The 17,960-nt window shown below is 33.9% G+C and overlaps 1 protein-coding gene across 1 annotated transcript in view; it reads left to right on the top strand.

The window, feature by feature from the left end:
* Nucleotides 1-17,712, top strand: part of LOC149558135 (uncharacterized) — a 216,360-nt gene extending 198,648 nt beyond the window's left edge. The window contains exon 8 of the mRNA XM_089832513.1: nt 17,301-17,712. Within this exon, the coding sequence (XP_089688639.1) occupies nt 17,301-17,383 (83 nt within the window). The 3' untranslated portion in view covers nt 17,384-17,712. The remainder of the gene's footprint in view (nt 1-17,300) is intronic.
* The last annotated feature ends 248 nt before the right edge of the window (nt 17,713-17,960 follow it).

Raw genomic sequence — 17,960 nt, 5'->3', positions numbered from 1 at the left:
TATATTGATGGCACTACAAGCGATTATAGATGGATGAGGTTCCCATCTATCAGGGTGTCTCAATTCCTACATCTAGACCATGGAGAGGGAGATAATATCTGTTGGGATTGTAGCATGCTGGCCCACCTATACCATGAGTAGGCATGTGAGTTAACCTTATCCTATTGATGCTTAGCTTCCTCACACCCACATATGTAAAATGTAAACCATAACAAACATGATTGAATCCACACACAAAACATAGGGTACCCACCATGCTTAATGCCATATTCATAAAATGATTGAAGCTCCTAGCAACACAAGGCCTCCACTAAATGATTAATGATTAAGGCGCCAATATTAAGCTAGCCCATGCATTCGTCTAGTTACAAATGGCTTCCAGGAAAATTTGTTTTGAGCATGGAGTACAATTGCTAATCGATTCATTTTCAACATAACAATTATTCCACAAAAAAAAAAAAAAAAAAAAAAAAAAAAAAAAAAAAAAAAAAACTTTATTTATTAATTAAATGAATCTAACTACAAGAGAATTGCATTGCCTCAAGTAGTCATTTCTTGAGGAGATGTAACCTCAAACTCACGAGTAACTTTAACACTCCATCAAGTCATTCAGTTTATTCCTCTAAAATAGTACATAGTAGATAGTTGTAGTAACAACTTAGGAAAACAAAAATCAAGGCAAAATTTAAGTATATCACATGTGCATTGGCTGATCCACCAACTGTTGGCAAAGCTGGACTTTGTACACAGTCCAAGAGAGTGGGCTTAGTTACATCTTAAATTCTACTAGGGAGACACGTCACACCTCCCCAACATTGAGGGTGACTTATTCCTTTATGAAACTAAAAGACCTCAACTAACTAATAGGTGTCTCAGTTATGTTTGAACTCTTAATCAACAAACAAGAATATAGGAACATGCAAGAATCACCACATGAGTTAATGAAACACAATATTATCATCTTACAAATTTCTCCAAATCCTCTAGGTATTAATTCCTTCCAACATAGAGTTGGCAAAGTTTTCTGGCAATTACATTTGGTCTATGTCCTCTAACTTCTTCCACACAGGTTTCAAGGGCCCTCTTAACAAACAAGCATCCATTCACATTATACCATTAATAACAATATGAAACTTCATATCAAACACTACTATTATTTCAAGCTTACATGGAAAAAATGAAAATCAATCATTACCTTGTGTCAATGTTTAGAAAATAAGCAGGCATTTGGTATTTACTAGTTTATCTAAAACAAAACTTATAAAAGTTGAACTAGACTTACACTAATTGACATATCATTTTCGGACAAATCATATTTGAAAGCAATATCCCGAAGTCCTCTTCCTATCACCTGCATCTCTTGCCCAGTCAAAACCCACAATTCCCTGCAGCATCAATTCATCATTCCCTAAATATCTCATACCAAAATGTATTGTGCCCTTCAATTGAAATAACTCATTGTATCTACCTTGACTATTTCAAATACTATTTCTAAGATGACTAATAGATGTGTATTGTATGTCAAAATACGAAACATTATGGCATGTTCTTTGGAACAAAACATATTGTGGTTGTTTGGGGGAAGAAATCATTAAAATGAGTGCTCTTCTATGTAAAAACCTATCAATTTAGGAACTGGCATGCCAATGGGTTTTGAAAGACCATCTGGCTATAATGAATTCCCATTCTTTGGCAATAAAGATGTAAGTTAACTTCTATTGACACATCCAACCTTTACCTTAGAGATTTGACTACTTCTAAAGCCAAACCAAACAATGAATATATGGTGACATGATGGAGTTTGGTGCTAAGACAAATGTGTTGGCTTCAATTTCCTATCTTGTACACCCATTATTTAGCATAGTAATATAGGATATCATTTTTCAGAAAACTCTTCCCATTATAAAATAATCAAGAAGCTGAGGAAGGCCAAATTAGCTAATGAATTGAAAAATAATTATTCAAAAAAGATGAAAAAAAGGATGTAACATGTAGTAGGATACAATTAATATTGATAAACCTCTTAAATGGGATCTTGAGTTATGCAGTGCCACACAAACAATGACTCCATGGTCTTAGGTCATAGAAGGTTATGGCAGTATTCATATCTAATTATTATGTCATCTAGGAACTCTGAATTTGTATTCCCTCCTTGTAATCCATCTTCATAAAATTCCCATTTCAAAAGTTTCAAATTCATAATTATACCCTCAAAACAAGCTATAGAAAACATGAGCAGTAAGAAAAATAATAAAATGTAATTGATACAGGCTATTAATTCCTCCAAAGTAGCTCACTTGTGTATGAAAATGTGCAATTTCTGGTGCTAGGACGACCAATAGTTGTTAAAAAATACATCTCATAAAAAGTCTTCATGAAGTTACTGATGAAGACAAAGAGGAAGCAAAGCTTGATGAAGAAAGAATGATATGAGTTGGTACCATTTTATGTCTCTTGAAGATTGGTTAATTTTTTTTCACAAGGACAGTCAAGGCTAAGAATAACAAGGTAGACACCAAGGGAAAGGTGAAAGGCCAAAAAAGATGGCACAATGATGATGAGAAGTTGTTGACAGGGGTAGGGGTATCTAGGCTTGAGGAATTTGAAGATGAGGACATTATAAGAATGAAGAGTCATGTGAAAACTATTTCAAGCATGTGTATGGGAACAACCTATACTAGAATTAAGGTGTTGCTTTGGTTTTTGATAGTAAGTATGATTGTGTTGCAGGTGTATCCTCATGTGGTACAGATTTCTATCATGGTGGACTTCACAAGGTTGTGTCAAAGTCAAATAGTGGCAAGGCTATGTTACTTCTTTTTCTTTATAATGATTTGGTCATTAAATCCAAAGCACAAGAGGAAGAAAGAAAGGTTTAGAAGAAAGCTACAGGGTATACACTTCCAAAAGGTATCTGAGAACATGAGTAATCATTGTGAACAACAAGATGCAAGCATGGATAAGCATGGCAAAGAAGGAGGCACATGCACAAGGACCTCAAGAAAACAAGCAAGCATGGAGCATCACGAGGCAAAGTACAAATGTTCTTGATCACTTGGCAATGTTTGTATTGTTTAGTATGGTGAACCTCAACATGTGTTGGTTGCAATCGCAAAGTTCATCTAAATATGTTTTCAATCAAATAGTTCAAAATAGAGTAATATAAAATGCTTCTAAAATAGTATCTTACATCTAAAAAATAATAAAAAATGCTTTTAAAACAATATTTTATATCTCAAAAGACCATAACTAGTGATATTGAAATTGACTCATTGATAACCATTTTAATAGATATGTAAAACAATTAAAGGAGTGTTGATAGTTTTTTATTAGATTATAAAGACATGCCAGTACAAAAGAAGAGAGAAACTATCTGAGCCACATTTTAGGTGCTATTTTTCAAGTAGATTTTGTTTGTTATTGCATATAAGTGGATGATAGAATTAAAAAAATCAACAAACTTTGAGTTGAGAATTTGCAAGATTATAGGTACAAGTTGCAATGGAAAGTTAAAGCATGAGAAGCATTCCCTTTCGATGGGATAGTTGCTGCAGAAACCTATCAAGACGTTTAAAGAGAAAATATATTAGACATTCTTTGGAAGAGATCAAGATTTAAATAAGTGCACAAGACTAGCGCATGAATTCTACCAGGGCATGTGTTAAAGTGCCTAATACCTATATTAACATGCATAATATTTTCACTATATGTCTAAAGTACAAACACTAATCTTTTGTATAACACTGATGTTTCACCTATACGAAAACCATCTAGATGCAATAAATATTTGATAAAATTTTAAGCTTCTAAAATCTATTTTCTTAAGAAATTGATGCAGTGCAAGGCAAGAGAATCCCCATAGGAGATGTCCTAGCCCCCAGCAAATAACCACACAATGGAAGAATAAATAATAACACAGAGAACTAGATCCAAAATAATGTCAATTCTCATAATATGATCATAATATTTACATCCAACATGCCCGGCTGTAAGGCTGTCTAGGTTACGACCAAATACATAAGCAATTACAATAGTAATTTTGCAAGATCCCTCAAGATCCAATCCAAACCCTAGCTAGTCCAGATCCACACACTGGTAGAAACCTCCAAGGAACATCGCAACTTGTGCTTGCAAGACCACCAAGCAATCCCCTTATTTTCCAAGCCACATCTACCAGCCCTTCTCAAACTTTATCCAAGATCCAAGTGTAAAGTGCCTCACATTCGACGCTCTGTCCACACACTATCAAAAAATTCACTCACTTAGCTAGTCCATCTTCCATGCTCTTCTCCAAGTTGGATGATTAATTACAATCCTGTTGTAAATTGCCCCACATTTAGTGCTCTATCCATAAACTTAGGAAAAACTCGCTCTCCAGCTACTCTCCACACTCACTTCTCCAAATGAATGAATGAATAATGACTAAAGACTTCACCACAACCCCTACTTATACCAACCTAAGCCACAAGTCAGCCCAGTATGCTACAAATTAAATATCCCTTACATTAACTACTTGAAGAGCCACAAGTTGGCCTCCAAAAAAAATTAAATACCAAATACCTTTAAAGGCTTACAATACTTGTTAAATACATCAAAATTAATTACCCAAGACCCAAATAGGTCCACTCAACCCCACCAAAAATCCCTAAATCATGCAGGATAGCCAACTATCGTAGGATGTTAATACCTATATTAACATGCATAATAGTTTCACTATGTGTCTAAAGTAATCATATCTATAGTGATTAAAGACAAACACTAATCTTTTGTATAACACTGATGTTTCACCTATATGAAAACCATCCAGATGTAATAAATTTTTTAGCTTCTAAAATCTAATTTCTAAAGAAATTTTATAAAAACACACAGTTGAATACAAAGAAAACATAACAAATGTATAAGTTAAAAACCTTAATTGATAACAAGAAGTCATAGTCACATAGTTAATAATAATAAGATTAGGCATAGAATTCATCTACACCAAATTCCAAAATGTGTATATGATATTTATTAATAGGGTGCATGACATCTTCAAAGATTCAATTTTTGCAAACGCTTGAGCTCAACATTTTTTCTTGCAATGATTTCCTTCAATTTTGAAATTTGTTCCTTTCGATCTCTAACATCCTTGCTTTCCTTGTTGCTACGTGCAATACCTAGTTCCAAGCTGGACACTCTCTTTGCAAATTTCAAAGTGTTGATTGCCTCCGAGTAAGAGTTAATGTATGGATTGAGATGTACAAACATGAGTGTCTTTGCTTGGCCACCCAAGGAATCCTGGAGAATTTGGGCCAATTTGTTGTTATGATATGGGACATGTGCACTCTTATTAGCTAAAGAAAATATAACATCCCTAAGAGCATAGAGAGATTTGTTTATGTGTGTTTCTTCTTTAAGTCCTTCCCCAGTGACCTCTGACTTGTTAGTCCTCTCACTCCCTGCAAGATCAATCAAATGAAGGCATCTTCTTACACGTGCTCCACAAGATAAGTCTATCCCTTCTAGTGGAACTCAATATTTTGCAAATATTTGTTCACCTTTTACCTACTTTCATTTCTAACCTTTGTATGTCCTAGATAGATTTTGTGATCAAAATAAGGAATCATGTATTGTATATCTTTGTGTTTTGACAGAAAATAGTTATTTATCACTCAAGTCAAAGAATCCTATTATAGAATTGCACTCCTAGGGCTTACTCATCACATGAGAATATCCATTGATCGATCTAGGCCTTGGTCCTATTTGAATTCATGAAAATATTCTCATTTTTTAGATTATTGCTATAGCCATATCGATGAGGCATCAAATATCGGGGTATCTTTCAGCAATTGCAGTTTGGGTAGCTTGAAGTAGGCTATGATATCGCTATAGCATATAGCGATTGGATTCATTGCTATGCGGAGAAGACTCATTATCGACATGGTGATGAGCGATGTAATTGAATTATCACTATAACTTATAGTGATATATCTCATCGGCGAGTGAAGGATACAAATTTTAGTATAGTGATGAGCGATAAGTCTTCATATATCGCTATATGTTAGAGCGATCATGATCTATCATTGAGCAGTGAGAGCACAAAAAGGATATAGCGATCAGCGATGAAACTTGGAGATCATTGTAACTTATAGCGAGGGATGGTTGCATTATTAAAAGGGCATCGTTGTGGGTTGTGGCAATAAGTTGAATGTGATCGATGATCGCATTTTGTGTTATGGAGATATAACGATTAACAATCACTATATGTTATAGTAAGATTTCAAGTGCCAATATCAAAGGCCGAATTTTTGATATTGCCATAGCTAATAGCGAGAAGCTGTATTAGAGATCGCAAATGAAGGGTTTCTAGTATAGTGATAAGCCATGGTGATATTATCATTTTTATAGTGATAGACATGAAGTTAAAAGCAATTCGCTATTTGTGAGAACAGGCTATAACAATCAAAATTTCATATATTTATATCGCTGAAAGTTGTAGAGATCAAATGTTTGAATATGTTTCATCAGGCACAGAAATAAGTGCATAAAATGACTTCAGATAGCTAGTTCATTTGCTACAATGATAAAAATTGGCTGAAAGTAAATGTAAGAATGCAGTCTGTTTGGTAATAAAAGACAATCATTACTGGTTTGAGCTCACAAATTCTTAAAGGAAAATTGTGAGATTATTGTTTGTATTTAGTTTTTATAGAGTTGTACTTAGAGAAAGTTTTAGAAGGTGTCATGGAGAGTTCTGGTTCTACACAGAAGAGGAAAGTCGAGAAAGTAAAAAAGGGTAAAGCTAATAAGAAGTAGACAATAGATGATGAAGTGTCACCATGGAAATTGAATGAAGACCTTATTGAACAAATGGCTTTTGCAGGTCATAAGTCAAGAAGAAGCAAATTTGCATCCGTAGACAAAATTGAAGACAAGTACAGTGACATTGGAGATGTATGGATTAGTAGGGGTTATGAGCTCTTTTTATATAATTATGTGAGGAGAAATCACAAGGCACCTATCTGTCACCATTGGGAATTGTTTGTGAATGTAGAGTTACTCAAGGTCATTATAAGAAAATATAATGTTGAAGACTTATGCATCTATGAAAATGACAGGGAAAAATTCATGGAGATATCTATTGAATCTCTAAATGAATCTTTTAGACTCACTGACGGTCTAACTAAAAGGTTGTCATTCACAAAATTGAAAAATGAGTTGAGAGGTCAAATATTTCACATATGCAATGGAAATTGATGTTGCACAAAATAGAAAAGAAGCCTCTAACTGTAGCAGATGGTATTACAATAATAGATAAGACGTCTATTATTAGTTAATGGTTATCTTGTAAATATCTTTAGCTTTAGTTTGCTTTCATTTTTTTGCTTTCTCTGGAATAGAATGTTTCTATTCTTTATGATCGTTTCCTAAGGAAACATCGTCTCATTCTTTTGTATAAATTGACCTTTCGGTCTCTGTTATTAACAAGCAAGTATTTACCAATTACCTCGTAATATGGTATCAAAGCCAATACTTGAATTTTTTTGAAAAAATTATAATTTCATTCGAAACTATTTGCTAAATTTTTTTGAAATAATTCCTAAGGTTTTTCTCAAACAAGCCTGTTTAGGGTTTTTGATTTTTGAGAAATTCATCCGTGCAGCTAGGTTTCTTTTTTGGAGTTTTTTCCTTGCAAAGTCTGCAAATCGCGGGAAGAATTTCATCTGCAACTCCCATTTTTTTTTCAAAGAGACCCATCTGCTACAAAACATCTAAAAATTCATGGCCTGTACTTGCGATTGGTTGACATTTAACTCTGCAACCCGTGAGATTTTTTTTTGATTGCAAACTCGAACTCACGGCTTTGCGTTTTTTAAAAATGCCTGCTCCTGCCACATCCGCCACCGTTTGGAGGTCACACTTTGTGTCTAGCGTCGTCTCAGCCTGAAGTCAGGATCTGTTTTTTTTCACAAAAATCAACATTTTTTTCTGCAAATTTGACCTCCCTGGCTGTTGACCATTCTTTTCGAAACCCTAATTTTTGGGGTCGAAAAAATATTTTGTTTGCAGATTCTTGGTGGGTTTTTCAAGAGCTCAACTGGGTTGTCATCCATTTTTTCTGGGTGCCTCGATTTTCGAGTCAGCAGATCTAGAAAATGACAACAACCATCGTCTCATTCTTTTGTATAAATTGACCTTTCGATCTCTATTATTAACAAGCAAGTATTTATGAATTACCTCGTAATAGATGGAGCTCCATTCAACATCAAATTGTTTAAGACATACGTAGACATGACATACCAATCATGTGGACAAGTAGGAGGGATGGAAGCACCTAATTTGATGGAAATTGGGCCCATGGTGTTAGCATCAGACATTCAAATGTTGGAGCCTAGACACTATGATTCCTCGGAGCATATTGTTGATAGCATTCATAATTCTTTTGTTAATTTTGAAGATGTTGAGTACCCTACTTTTAAACATTATTCCTTGCTTATGCATATGGTTTTATATTTTGGGAAAATGAGAGGATTGTGGGGTGAGGTTTTGAAATTGAATTTGAGGGAGTCTAATGGGGAAATGAAGTCTATTCAAATGTGGACACCAGAATGGGATTATAGGTTTAGTGCTTCTTGTTACCTTACATTTGAAGACCATTTTGTTTAACCTTTGTACACTTTGTTTGGACACCAATCGTTTCCCTCAATTAGCCCTAATATTAAAAGATTTTTAAGACCTAGGGACAATGGGTTGGGAGAGAAAATCAAACACAATTGGGGAGACTAGTATGCATATGATTACTTCACTTGTATCAGAGTATTTGGGTTTGAAGGAAGACCATACATATTACCAGCATCAGTGCCTGATAGAATTGCATATCTAGAAATTGTAAGGCAGATGTCCTAATCTAACAAGCAACATTTCGAAGGTAAACAAAGAAACAAAACTTCCAACAACTTTATCTTTTGGAGAATTTATTATTTGTGCAACTAAGTCATATGAAAAGATTGGAGATAAATTATAGAATGAATATCACATGTACACCATGGATTCCTAGAGCCATTATGATCCAGAAGGATACATTCATGACTATATAAAATCATAGAAATTGGGTGATTATATTCACCAAGGCATTGAATATGAGGAAGGTTTGAAGAATTTGGAGTGGGAAAAAGTACTACAAAAGATTCAGGAACAAAATAGGGAACTAGAAGAAAAAAGGGAAAAAAACCAAAAAGTAGTTTAAATAAGACATTCAGAAGATTCGAGATTCCCTTGTTCCAATTTCAAGAACTATAGACAAGCCGGTACTTTAGCCCGTGGAGCATGATGTGTAGATCCTTGATAGGATAAATTCCAAGAAGGATGAAAGACTTTTGGAGTCAAGCAAATTTGTAAATGATGATGCTTTTATCAAATCCAAGGAGTTTATGGTTGTTTTGTATAAACACATAGGCAAATTATTGAGGCAGAATATTCAAAATATCTCTCTTGAGAATGAACAAGAACTAATGACAAATTTAAAGGAAGATATAAGTTGAGCATATGAATCCGACAAGAGGAAGGCAACTATTGAATGAAGCAGGGGTGATGGTTCTGCCTTGTTGGGATTTGAGTGCATCATACATTTTTGACTGTTTAATTAAATTTGGTAAATAGGATATGAAACTTGATGTACAAGGAGTTAGAGATGTCATAATTGGTTCAAGATTTATGGAAGACAAAAAATCAATGTTGTTGTGGGCCTTATACCCCCCACACAAAAGACCATAAATTATTGATGTTGATCAAGCTTTTGGTCATTTGATGACATTGAAAGTAGGCGTGATAGACCCTAACAAGGTTGTAGGTATGCCAGTGGACATGACATTGTTTATTCAAGCAAGTGTGAAGCAAGTGACATTTGAGAGGGATAACTGGAAGACATTATATGAAAATATGTTAAAGTTAGGGAAGCCTCAAGTGCAACCATTGATACAATCATCTGTTGATGCTTTGAGAATTGAATTAAAGAAATTGCAAGAAGAGAATGCAAAATTGAAAGATGTTTCAATGATTAGAAGAAAAGTCTTTGACACTCTAATAAAAAATTGTTTTAAGAAGTTGCTCAAGAAATTAGGCCAGGTTTGGGAAATTTACAGTACTTATAAATGCCTATATTTGAGACATAATGAGATATATAACAACTTGGTCAAAGAAAAGAATACCCTCAAAGAAGATGAAGGTATTCAAGAAGCAGAAAGGTTAATTGAGGATCATAGTGCATATTCATAGGAATTTAAGTTTTCTTTCAGATTAATGGAGGAAATGGTTACAAAACATGGAGTTATACCTTGGCATGATGAAAATGGGGACACCATTGACCGAGAGGGATGGATGGATATGTGTTATGTGATGCAGGAACGAGCCCTAGAAACTGCACAGATTGATGACCTGGAAATGTCAAAGGCCAACATGCATATGGAGCGGATGTTCAAAATCGAAATCAAGGCAAGAGAAGTAATTAGTGATGCAGATTTACCAGGAGATATCAAATATGCAGAACACATCAGACAATGCAATGATTTTATTGAAAATCATCATCAGAATCGACAACATAAGACTTTGTTTTTTGAATCTCATTTCAGCTTGAGATCAGCCATTCAGCCTCAAATCAATAAAGGTTGGGTTCCCTTGCCATGCTCGAGAGAGAGTGCTTCAAACACCACTTTTAGGACACATCATTTAAGCTATCCCTTCTGGATTCCTTAGTAAGACCCACAATGCTCTATGGTTTAGTGGTTTGAAGTCCTTCCCTTTTAGACTTAGGTTGGGCCATGATCGAGCATACCCAGACTATGCTCCATCGGATTATTAGATGTCATAGATCTACCCCCCACAGTATTATTTTGGCTGAGTTTGGTGCTCACCCATTCAGGCTTGTAGCCATTTTTGACTTGATCTGATTTCTGCACCATCTTGTAGCTTTGTTGACTCGAAGGAAGGCCAACATAGATACCCTTACTTAGCCTACTGCTGCTCAATTGCTATTGTAGACTATGATCTTGCCACTAGAGCCTGTGGTTGGTATGCTCAAGCTACTATCCTGTTGAGTTCAATTGGGATCAACATTGACCGTCTTCTTCCCTACCAGTTCTCATTGGACACTCCTGCTCATCTACTACCCTCTTGGCAAGAGTTGAATGGGCATGTCAAACTTTACATTTACAGGCAGTATACCATACGGACCTAGGTGGATCCTCCAGGGGGACTACATCCGAGGATGACTTTCTACGTCAAGCACTTCTTAGATATTCGAGATGGAATTATTGTATGCCTCGAGTACTTACATAGATACTAGACACACACCCTACATATCTCCCTTGTCTCCTTCAGGGTGGGCTCGCACAGACTCTAGATCTAGGTTGATCATCATATTGCTAGAGAGGATCGGGTGTGTACACTTTGTACCTTAGCAGAGGCAGAATTTGAGATTCATTTTCTTTTTAGATGCCCCATATACTATGATATTAGAGGGAGATGCTGTCTGTTTAGAGATTGCAGATCTTGCTAAAAAAAATTCGGGTACATTGATTAGCGTTGCATTGCGCTCTATCTCTGTGAGTCCTTATAGCTTTGTGACCATGCTTTACAGCTATCATTTCCCAGGAGTCAGACCTAGGCAAAACTTATTATGACCACCTCGCTCTTAACTCCAACTTGGGGTGTGAAGCGACCATACAATTTCCCTAGCACAGACCATTCCAGATATGTAAGACCCCATAGGGAACCTTTTTACTAGTGACACTCCTCCCGTAGCACTTAGCTTCATCACAGGGCCTCTGGTAGCCACACAGATCAGTCACTGTTGGACTTTTTCCCTGTGAGGACAGATACCTAATCTTTTTTGTGATGTCTTCTACTTTCTTCTTCTTTTGTTATGCTTGTTCTTTTCTTTTGAACATCGTTTGGTGCTCCGTTTGTTGGCTTTTTCTTGGTTTAAGATTCCAATCCCCATAGACCCACGTTGTGGTCTTTTGTTGGACATTAATAAAATTATCCTATCTTATCTACAAACTTGTTTTACATGCATACAATTAATTGTTAATAAGTCAGTCAGTTGTAAATTTTGTAAACAAAGGGACATACCCTTTCACTATATAACCAATCCAATACCTATAATTATAAGGGCTAGATTTAGAATAGGATATCATATCATATAGAATTATTGTCAACACATTATTCTTATAGTTATACAAAGAGATGTCGATTCTATTGTCTACTTTGGATTTTGGCTAGAACTATCTGCACGTCCTTTATGATAGTAGCAATACTATGAAAAAATAGAGCAATTTATTACGAGTAAATTAAAGAAAAATATTAGATAAGTTCCAGTTGTATGCTCGCTCACTATAATCTAATTAAAATTTTATATTAATTTATCTTGTATAGAGAATGCAACAAAACATATTGCAAGTTGCATTTTCAAATTAAAGTATTAAATATAGAATTGGCAGTATAACAGTATCAAATAATTATGACCCTTATGAATAGTTTAAGATCTTCAATAAGTCTATGAATCTAGCACTTTCACAAATGTTCTAGTCATCTTCAACATTCTATTTGGCACAACTTCGTCCTTTCAAGTCTTCAATCATTGCTTTTGGTTGAAATTGTAACTTATCAATACATTCTGCTACATTTCTTGCAATTTTGTTCCAACAACTCTCCCTGGTCACTGCATGCAATTTATAGTATTCAATTCATAAATTAAATATAAAGAAATATTTTATACTAAATAATTTTGACAAAAATGAATGGTAGAAATAAAATAAATAAATTATATATAGCTAAATGAAAAATATAAATGCATACTTCCATATCTATACTTCAAAAACCAATAACTATAATAAGACATGAGAACAATAATATATCATCAAATAAAAAACAAAAATAGAAAAAAAGAAGAAAAAATGTGTTACCCTCTAAAAATAAGTCCTTTAATATATGAAACATGGTAGAGAGCCTTCCTCCATTCCTCTAGTGTTTGTGGCTCAAAGTTTCTAATGTGCTGATACATTTGGAAGGCTTGAGAAAACACCCCATTTTTGTCTCTCATTTGAAGTTGTGAGGGCTCAATGCCATAAAATATTGGTATTATGGATGCTCCACTTTTGACAACCATTGGTAGTTCTCTCAAGCATCAAATGGATTCTACATAGTTAACATAAAGTATGACAACATGCACAGATGTTGAGTGAATGGCTTCCTCTATTGATCAAGGTATGTTGTTATGAGAAATAGCTAATTGGTTTCAAGTGTGTTAATTGTCTTCAAGATGTGTATGTAAAATAGTTTTAATCCATAATCAAAAAAATTGGTGTTATAACAATTGGACACAAATGGCTTCTCCATGGTCATTAAGAAATTAAAAGACCAATATGTTAGATCACTTCCCTTAGACAACTTGCACAAAAAAGGAAGATGATCTTCTAAATTCTATGGAGACAAGACAACTTGCTATTAGACAAGTGAATTTTATTAATGGTGTGTCAAGTTACCTACCTAGTTTCTCTGCAAGACCATATATGCCTTCATTAAGCATCAAGTACATAATACTATAAAATTTAATAAACATATATCATTTAGGAACTTACTGCATTGGACATTGTTGCCTTCTTTTGGCCTCTACCACCATTTGCTAGCTTGCAATTTTTTACATAATTCTTCTCATTAGCACTTCCTCTTCTTTTGCAACCCCTACCAACACCTCTTACCTCAGGCTGGTAAACTTTTGCATCACTATTCTCATTTGAGCCCTACCTTTCCATGATAGAATTAGAAGACTATTATGCCACAACTACGACAATTCTTTTAAAATAAGAAAAATAGCATAAAAAAGGAAAAATCCTCACCTCATCTTCTAGTACAGATATTGGTGAATCAATATCTCCTTCAACCTTGGCAGCCACAACATTAACCATTTTCAAAATCTACATGACGAAATGGAAATTAAACCCAAAACAATCAAAAGAAGGCAAAATTACAACCATCAAAATATGGGGTTTCTACTTTGGTTACAAAATAAACAAGCAAAATAAATGCACATGCACCCTTTCAACTATGATTAATCATGAAAGATTGGAAAAGAGGTATCACCCGAGGAAATATTGGCAATTCAAGCTTATCAAATGGAAGAGATATAGTTGTAGAATAGTTCAGGTTTCCAAAAATTGAATTGGAGTCCCTTGAAGATGCTACATCCAACTTTAGGTGCATAGCACTAAAAAATTGAAGATACATGCTTTACCATTTATGATAACCACATTCAAATAGATATACCACTTCAAGTTATTCATCTTTAATTCATAATCTTTTCAACAAATCTTTGAAAATGGATATATCTTCTTCATTCTCCTCCTCTTGTGGCACATGATGTCAAATTATGATGCCTCCTCCTGTTTTGAGGAGCACAAGGTTGCTGCACTAAAGGGGGCTTTGTTGCAATAACAAGTAAATAGGTTATATTGGCATACTTTTTTTTTTCCCGTTACAAGTATTTCATTAACCAGTAGAACATAACATGCATTTTTATTACCTGACAATGCCACATCATGTACAATAACATTTTTATCCACCACCACCTCAACATGCTAAACACTTCGAACATGCTCCACTCCTTCACAATGATGTTCAACATGCTCTAAAATATTCAAAAAAAGATTACATGTCAAATTGCAATTGACAATCTTAAATTGTATTCATAATTGCATAATTAATTTCCAATAGAAAATTAATACCTCCATCACTATGATGCACATCATGGCTTTCATCATGCATAGGTTTTGTGATAGGATTTCAAGGTTGTAGTGAAATGTTATGTGCATTGTTATGCAATCAATTTATGTTGGAAACTAACACCAATTTTTTTTTTCTCAACTATTCAATTTGAATTACTTTTCATTTGACCAATTTACCTGTGTCTCATTTGGTGCACCAAATTCTTGGGTATGGCTTTTAGATTCTTGGCATAGGATGCAACCACGACTTTATAGCCTTTCGTCAAGGAAATTTTTTTATCTTAATTCGTGGGCTCTATATTTAATTTTGTGCCTTGTAGTTTTTGCTTAATATCGCCAATTTTGCATGTATGATTTAATTAAACAAAATTGTTTGCAACATTATATATAATTTTTTAATATGAAATTCCATTGCTGCTACTTACAAGTGGAGAGGGAAGATTCATATAACCACTAGAGCCAAGTTTGTGTTAGCCAACCTTTTGTAGTCTTGCTTTTGTAGCTTTTGATGTGTCCTGTAGTCTATGAAAAGTTTGAAACATGTTAGACTATATATTTACAAAGATCACTAATTAGTGCATGATTACATTCTACTTAATACTATCACGACATACCTTCTTTTTCCTTTTTCTAGTTCATTTCCTTTACCACATACTCTTTTCTCTTTTGCATCTTCTATTATTTTATTCCACTCCATCAATGGAATCATAGTAGGATGCTCATACTTTGGGTTATCCTTTAGATCACTTCTATATTGGTCCCTCACAATCTTTATATGTTTGGATGCTCTTTTGAGAAGTAGGGCACTGTCAAAAATGTTTTTTCCGACAAGGTCCTTAAAAGATGTAATGAGCTGATTTTTTTAGGACCCTATTCATTCCACAAAAATAAAATAGAATTGTTAGATCAATAACTTTAATATAGTACAATAAATGGAAGAAAATAAAAATATTGTAGCAATGATACGAAACTAAGTACCTTTTACGTATGGTGGGTCCAAACAGCTTCAATGTCATTTCAAAAATATGATCATAAAAAACATCATTTTCTACAAAAACATCATGGGATTATCAGTCTAAAATGAGTTATGTATAAGTAAACTACAATTACACTATAAATAATAACAATTTTAAAGCACCTAGAAGCTTTGGTAATTTTAATGGAAACATAGTTTTCTTGTCCAGCAACAATGTCCCTGCAAATGAACTAGTACTAGTCACATGGGCTGCTCCATGAAATGGTTATGCTTTAGTAGTACTGGTTTGTATTTTTCTATAAACTGATGGTGTATCTATTAGTGCACAAAATAGGTCCATGAGTATAAAATCCACCCAACAAAGAAAAAAAAAACAATGCATGATTAACACATTACAAAATATAGAAAAACAAGGTTTTACCAGTTGTACTTGGCATAGTCAAAGATGTATACAAGCTCCTTGTTGCTGACAATGCAGTCGGCAATATCAGAGCGATGATCGAAGGAAGCATCCATACTTCATCACGAGCTAAAGAATACATTGTTAGCAAAGACATTTACAATGGATAAATATCAAATGGGATACTAGCTAAAAGCATCTAAAAATCAAAGTTAAGTGTAATAATGTTGATGAAAACAAACAATGTTGCACTAGTAGGGCCACAATCTTATGTTATTGCTCATATTGTTTCACATGTAGCCAATGAACTTCATGTATCGATTATTTCATTTGGAGCAACAGATCCAACTCTCTTGTCATATTAGAATGGAAGGATTGGTTTCTATGAGAGAAATGGATAGCTTCTTATTGTGGTTGCATATATAAATGATATGTATGGAATGATGGTAGTTGCAACTGCACAAATAAAAACATTTAAAACTGCAAATAATAAACCTAGTTTTCAACAAGTAAAAAATAATTTTTGAAATTTAAACATTGAAAATTAAAATATTATAATATTTAAAAAAGATTAACTAAAGATTAAATTATTTCACATTTTCTACAACTAGTGAAAGTGGAGATCAACTCTCTATTCTCCCCAAGATTATTGTTTTTGAAATACTTTTTAAAACCTAACTAATAGTTGTTTTAAAAGTTAAAAAACACTTATTTTAAAAATTAATGTGCATTCCGGAAATATTGGCTAAACAAATGTAATATGAAATAGTTGCCGCAAAAAGGGGTCCTATAACACTAAATAAAACCAATTGTGTTTGAGATAAATATTTTTTATAACGTATAAATTGCACAAATAAATATTAAAACTAGTTGTTGCGCGTTTATGTATGTGCAACAATTAGCCGATAGTAGTGATATAACAAGAAGTCAGAGAATACATTTTCCTAGTAGATAATATAGGAACGAAACCTTGTTTAGGAGAAATGATGGAATGTCAAGTTCAAGTCACATTGTGATGCATTATCTCATCACTTTTATAAAAAGATCTCTCTAAATATTTCATTATATGTTATTCATAATTATTTTTAACCACTAATTGTTACACAATTTTTTTTAATCACATATTCCACATATCTAAAATCCCATCACTTTTTAATCTCATCAGTGGGAAGCAACTCCTTTGAAGAAAAGCTAGATGTGGATCGTGCCTCAAGGGAACTTGGAAATGCAACTACAAATTGTGTATAGCAAGATCATAATGGTCAACTTGTCTTCTAGTTTAGTGATAGTTGAGGAAAAGTTTATATTATTGTTGAGTGGCTATTCAAGCAAAAAAAATTGGAAGTGAAAATTGTCAACTCAATTTTACTATTTTGACTTTGGCTTCATGTCACAGGGATTAACAATATGTCCTAAATGTAGCCTTGTGGGTACATAGGCTTTCCGTTAGACTTTAATAAAATAATTTCATTTTATTGGCTACATTAGAGTCCCTGCTATGGCTTCCATATTATGGCCTCACATCCATGTGGACGATAATAAAAATATTTCAGTTTTATCTTTTCCATTACAGTAAATCTTGTCTTTAACTGTGTGCCAACCTTTATCAACTATTGTCACTTAGATGTCATAACTCTTATCAAGAACATCAAGCATTGATCAATAAAATCAATGAAATGATAATTTTGGAATTATTTATAGACAAATAATACAATATTTGGCATTTGGTAATCTGTCTAATTGTGGGCAAGAATGAAGGTATTTTGTTGGGATGTGAATTATCTTTTGAATATAGAAATGTTTAACTATTCTTTTGTAAAGGTAG

Source organism: Cupressus sempervirens, chromosome 5, assembly GCF_028749045.1.
Source record: "Cupressus sempervirens isolate cs-2001-9-10 chromosome 5, ASM2874904v1, whole genome shotgun sequence".
Taxonomy (NCBI): Eukaryota; Viridiplantae; Streptophyta; class Pinopsida; order Cupressales; family Cupressaceae; genus Cupressus; species Cupressus sempervirens.
Note: the sequence above shows the minus strand (reverse complement) of the source record. Positions and strands in the feature narration are given on the sequence as shown.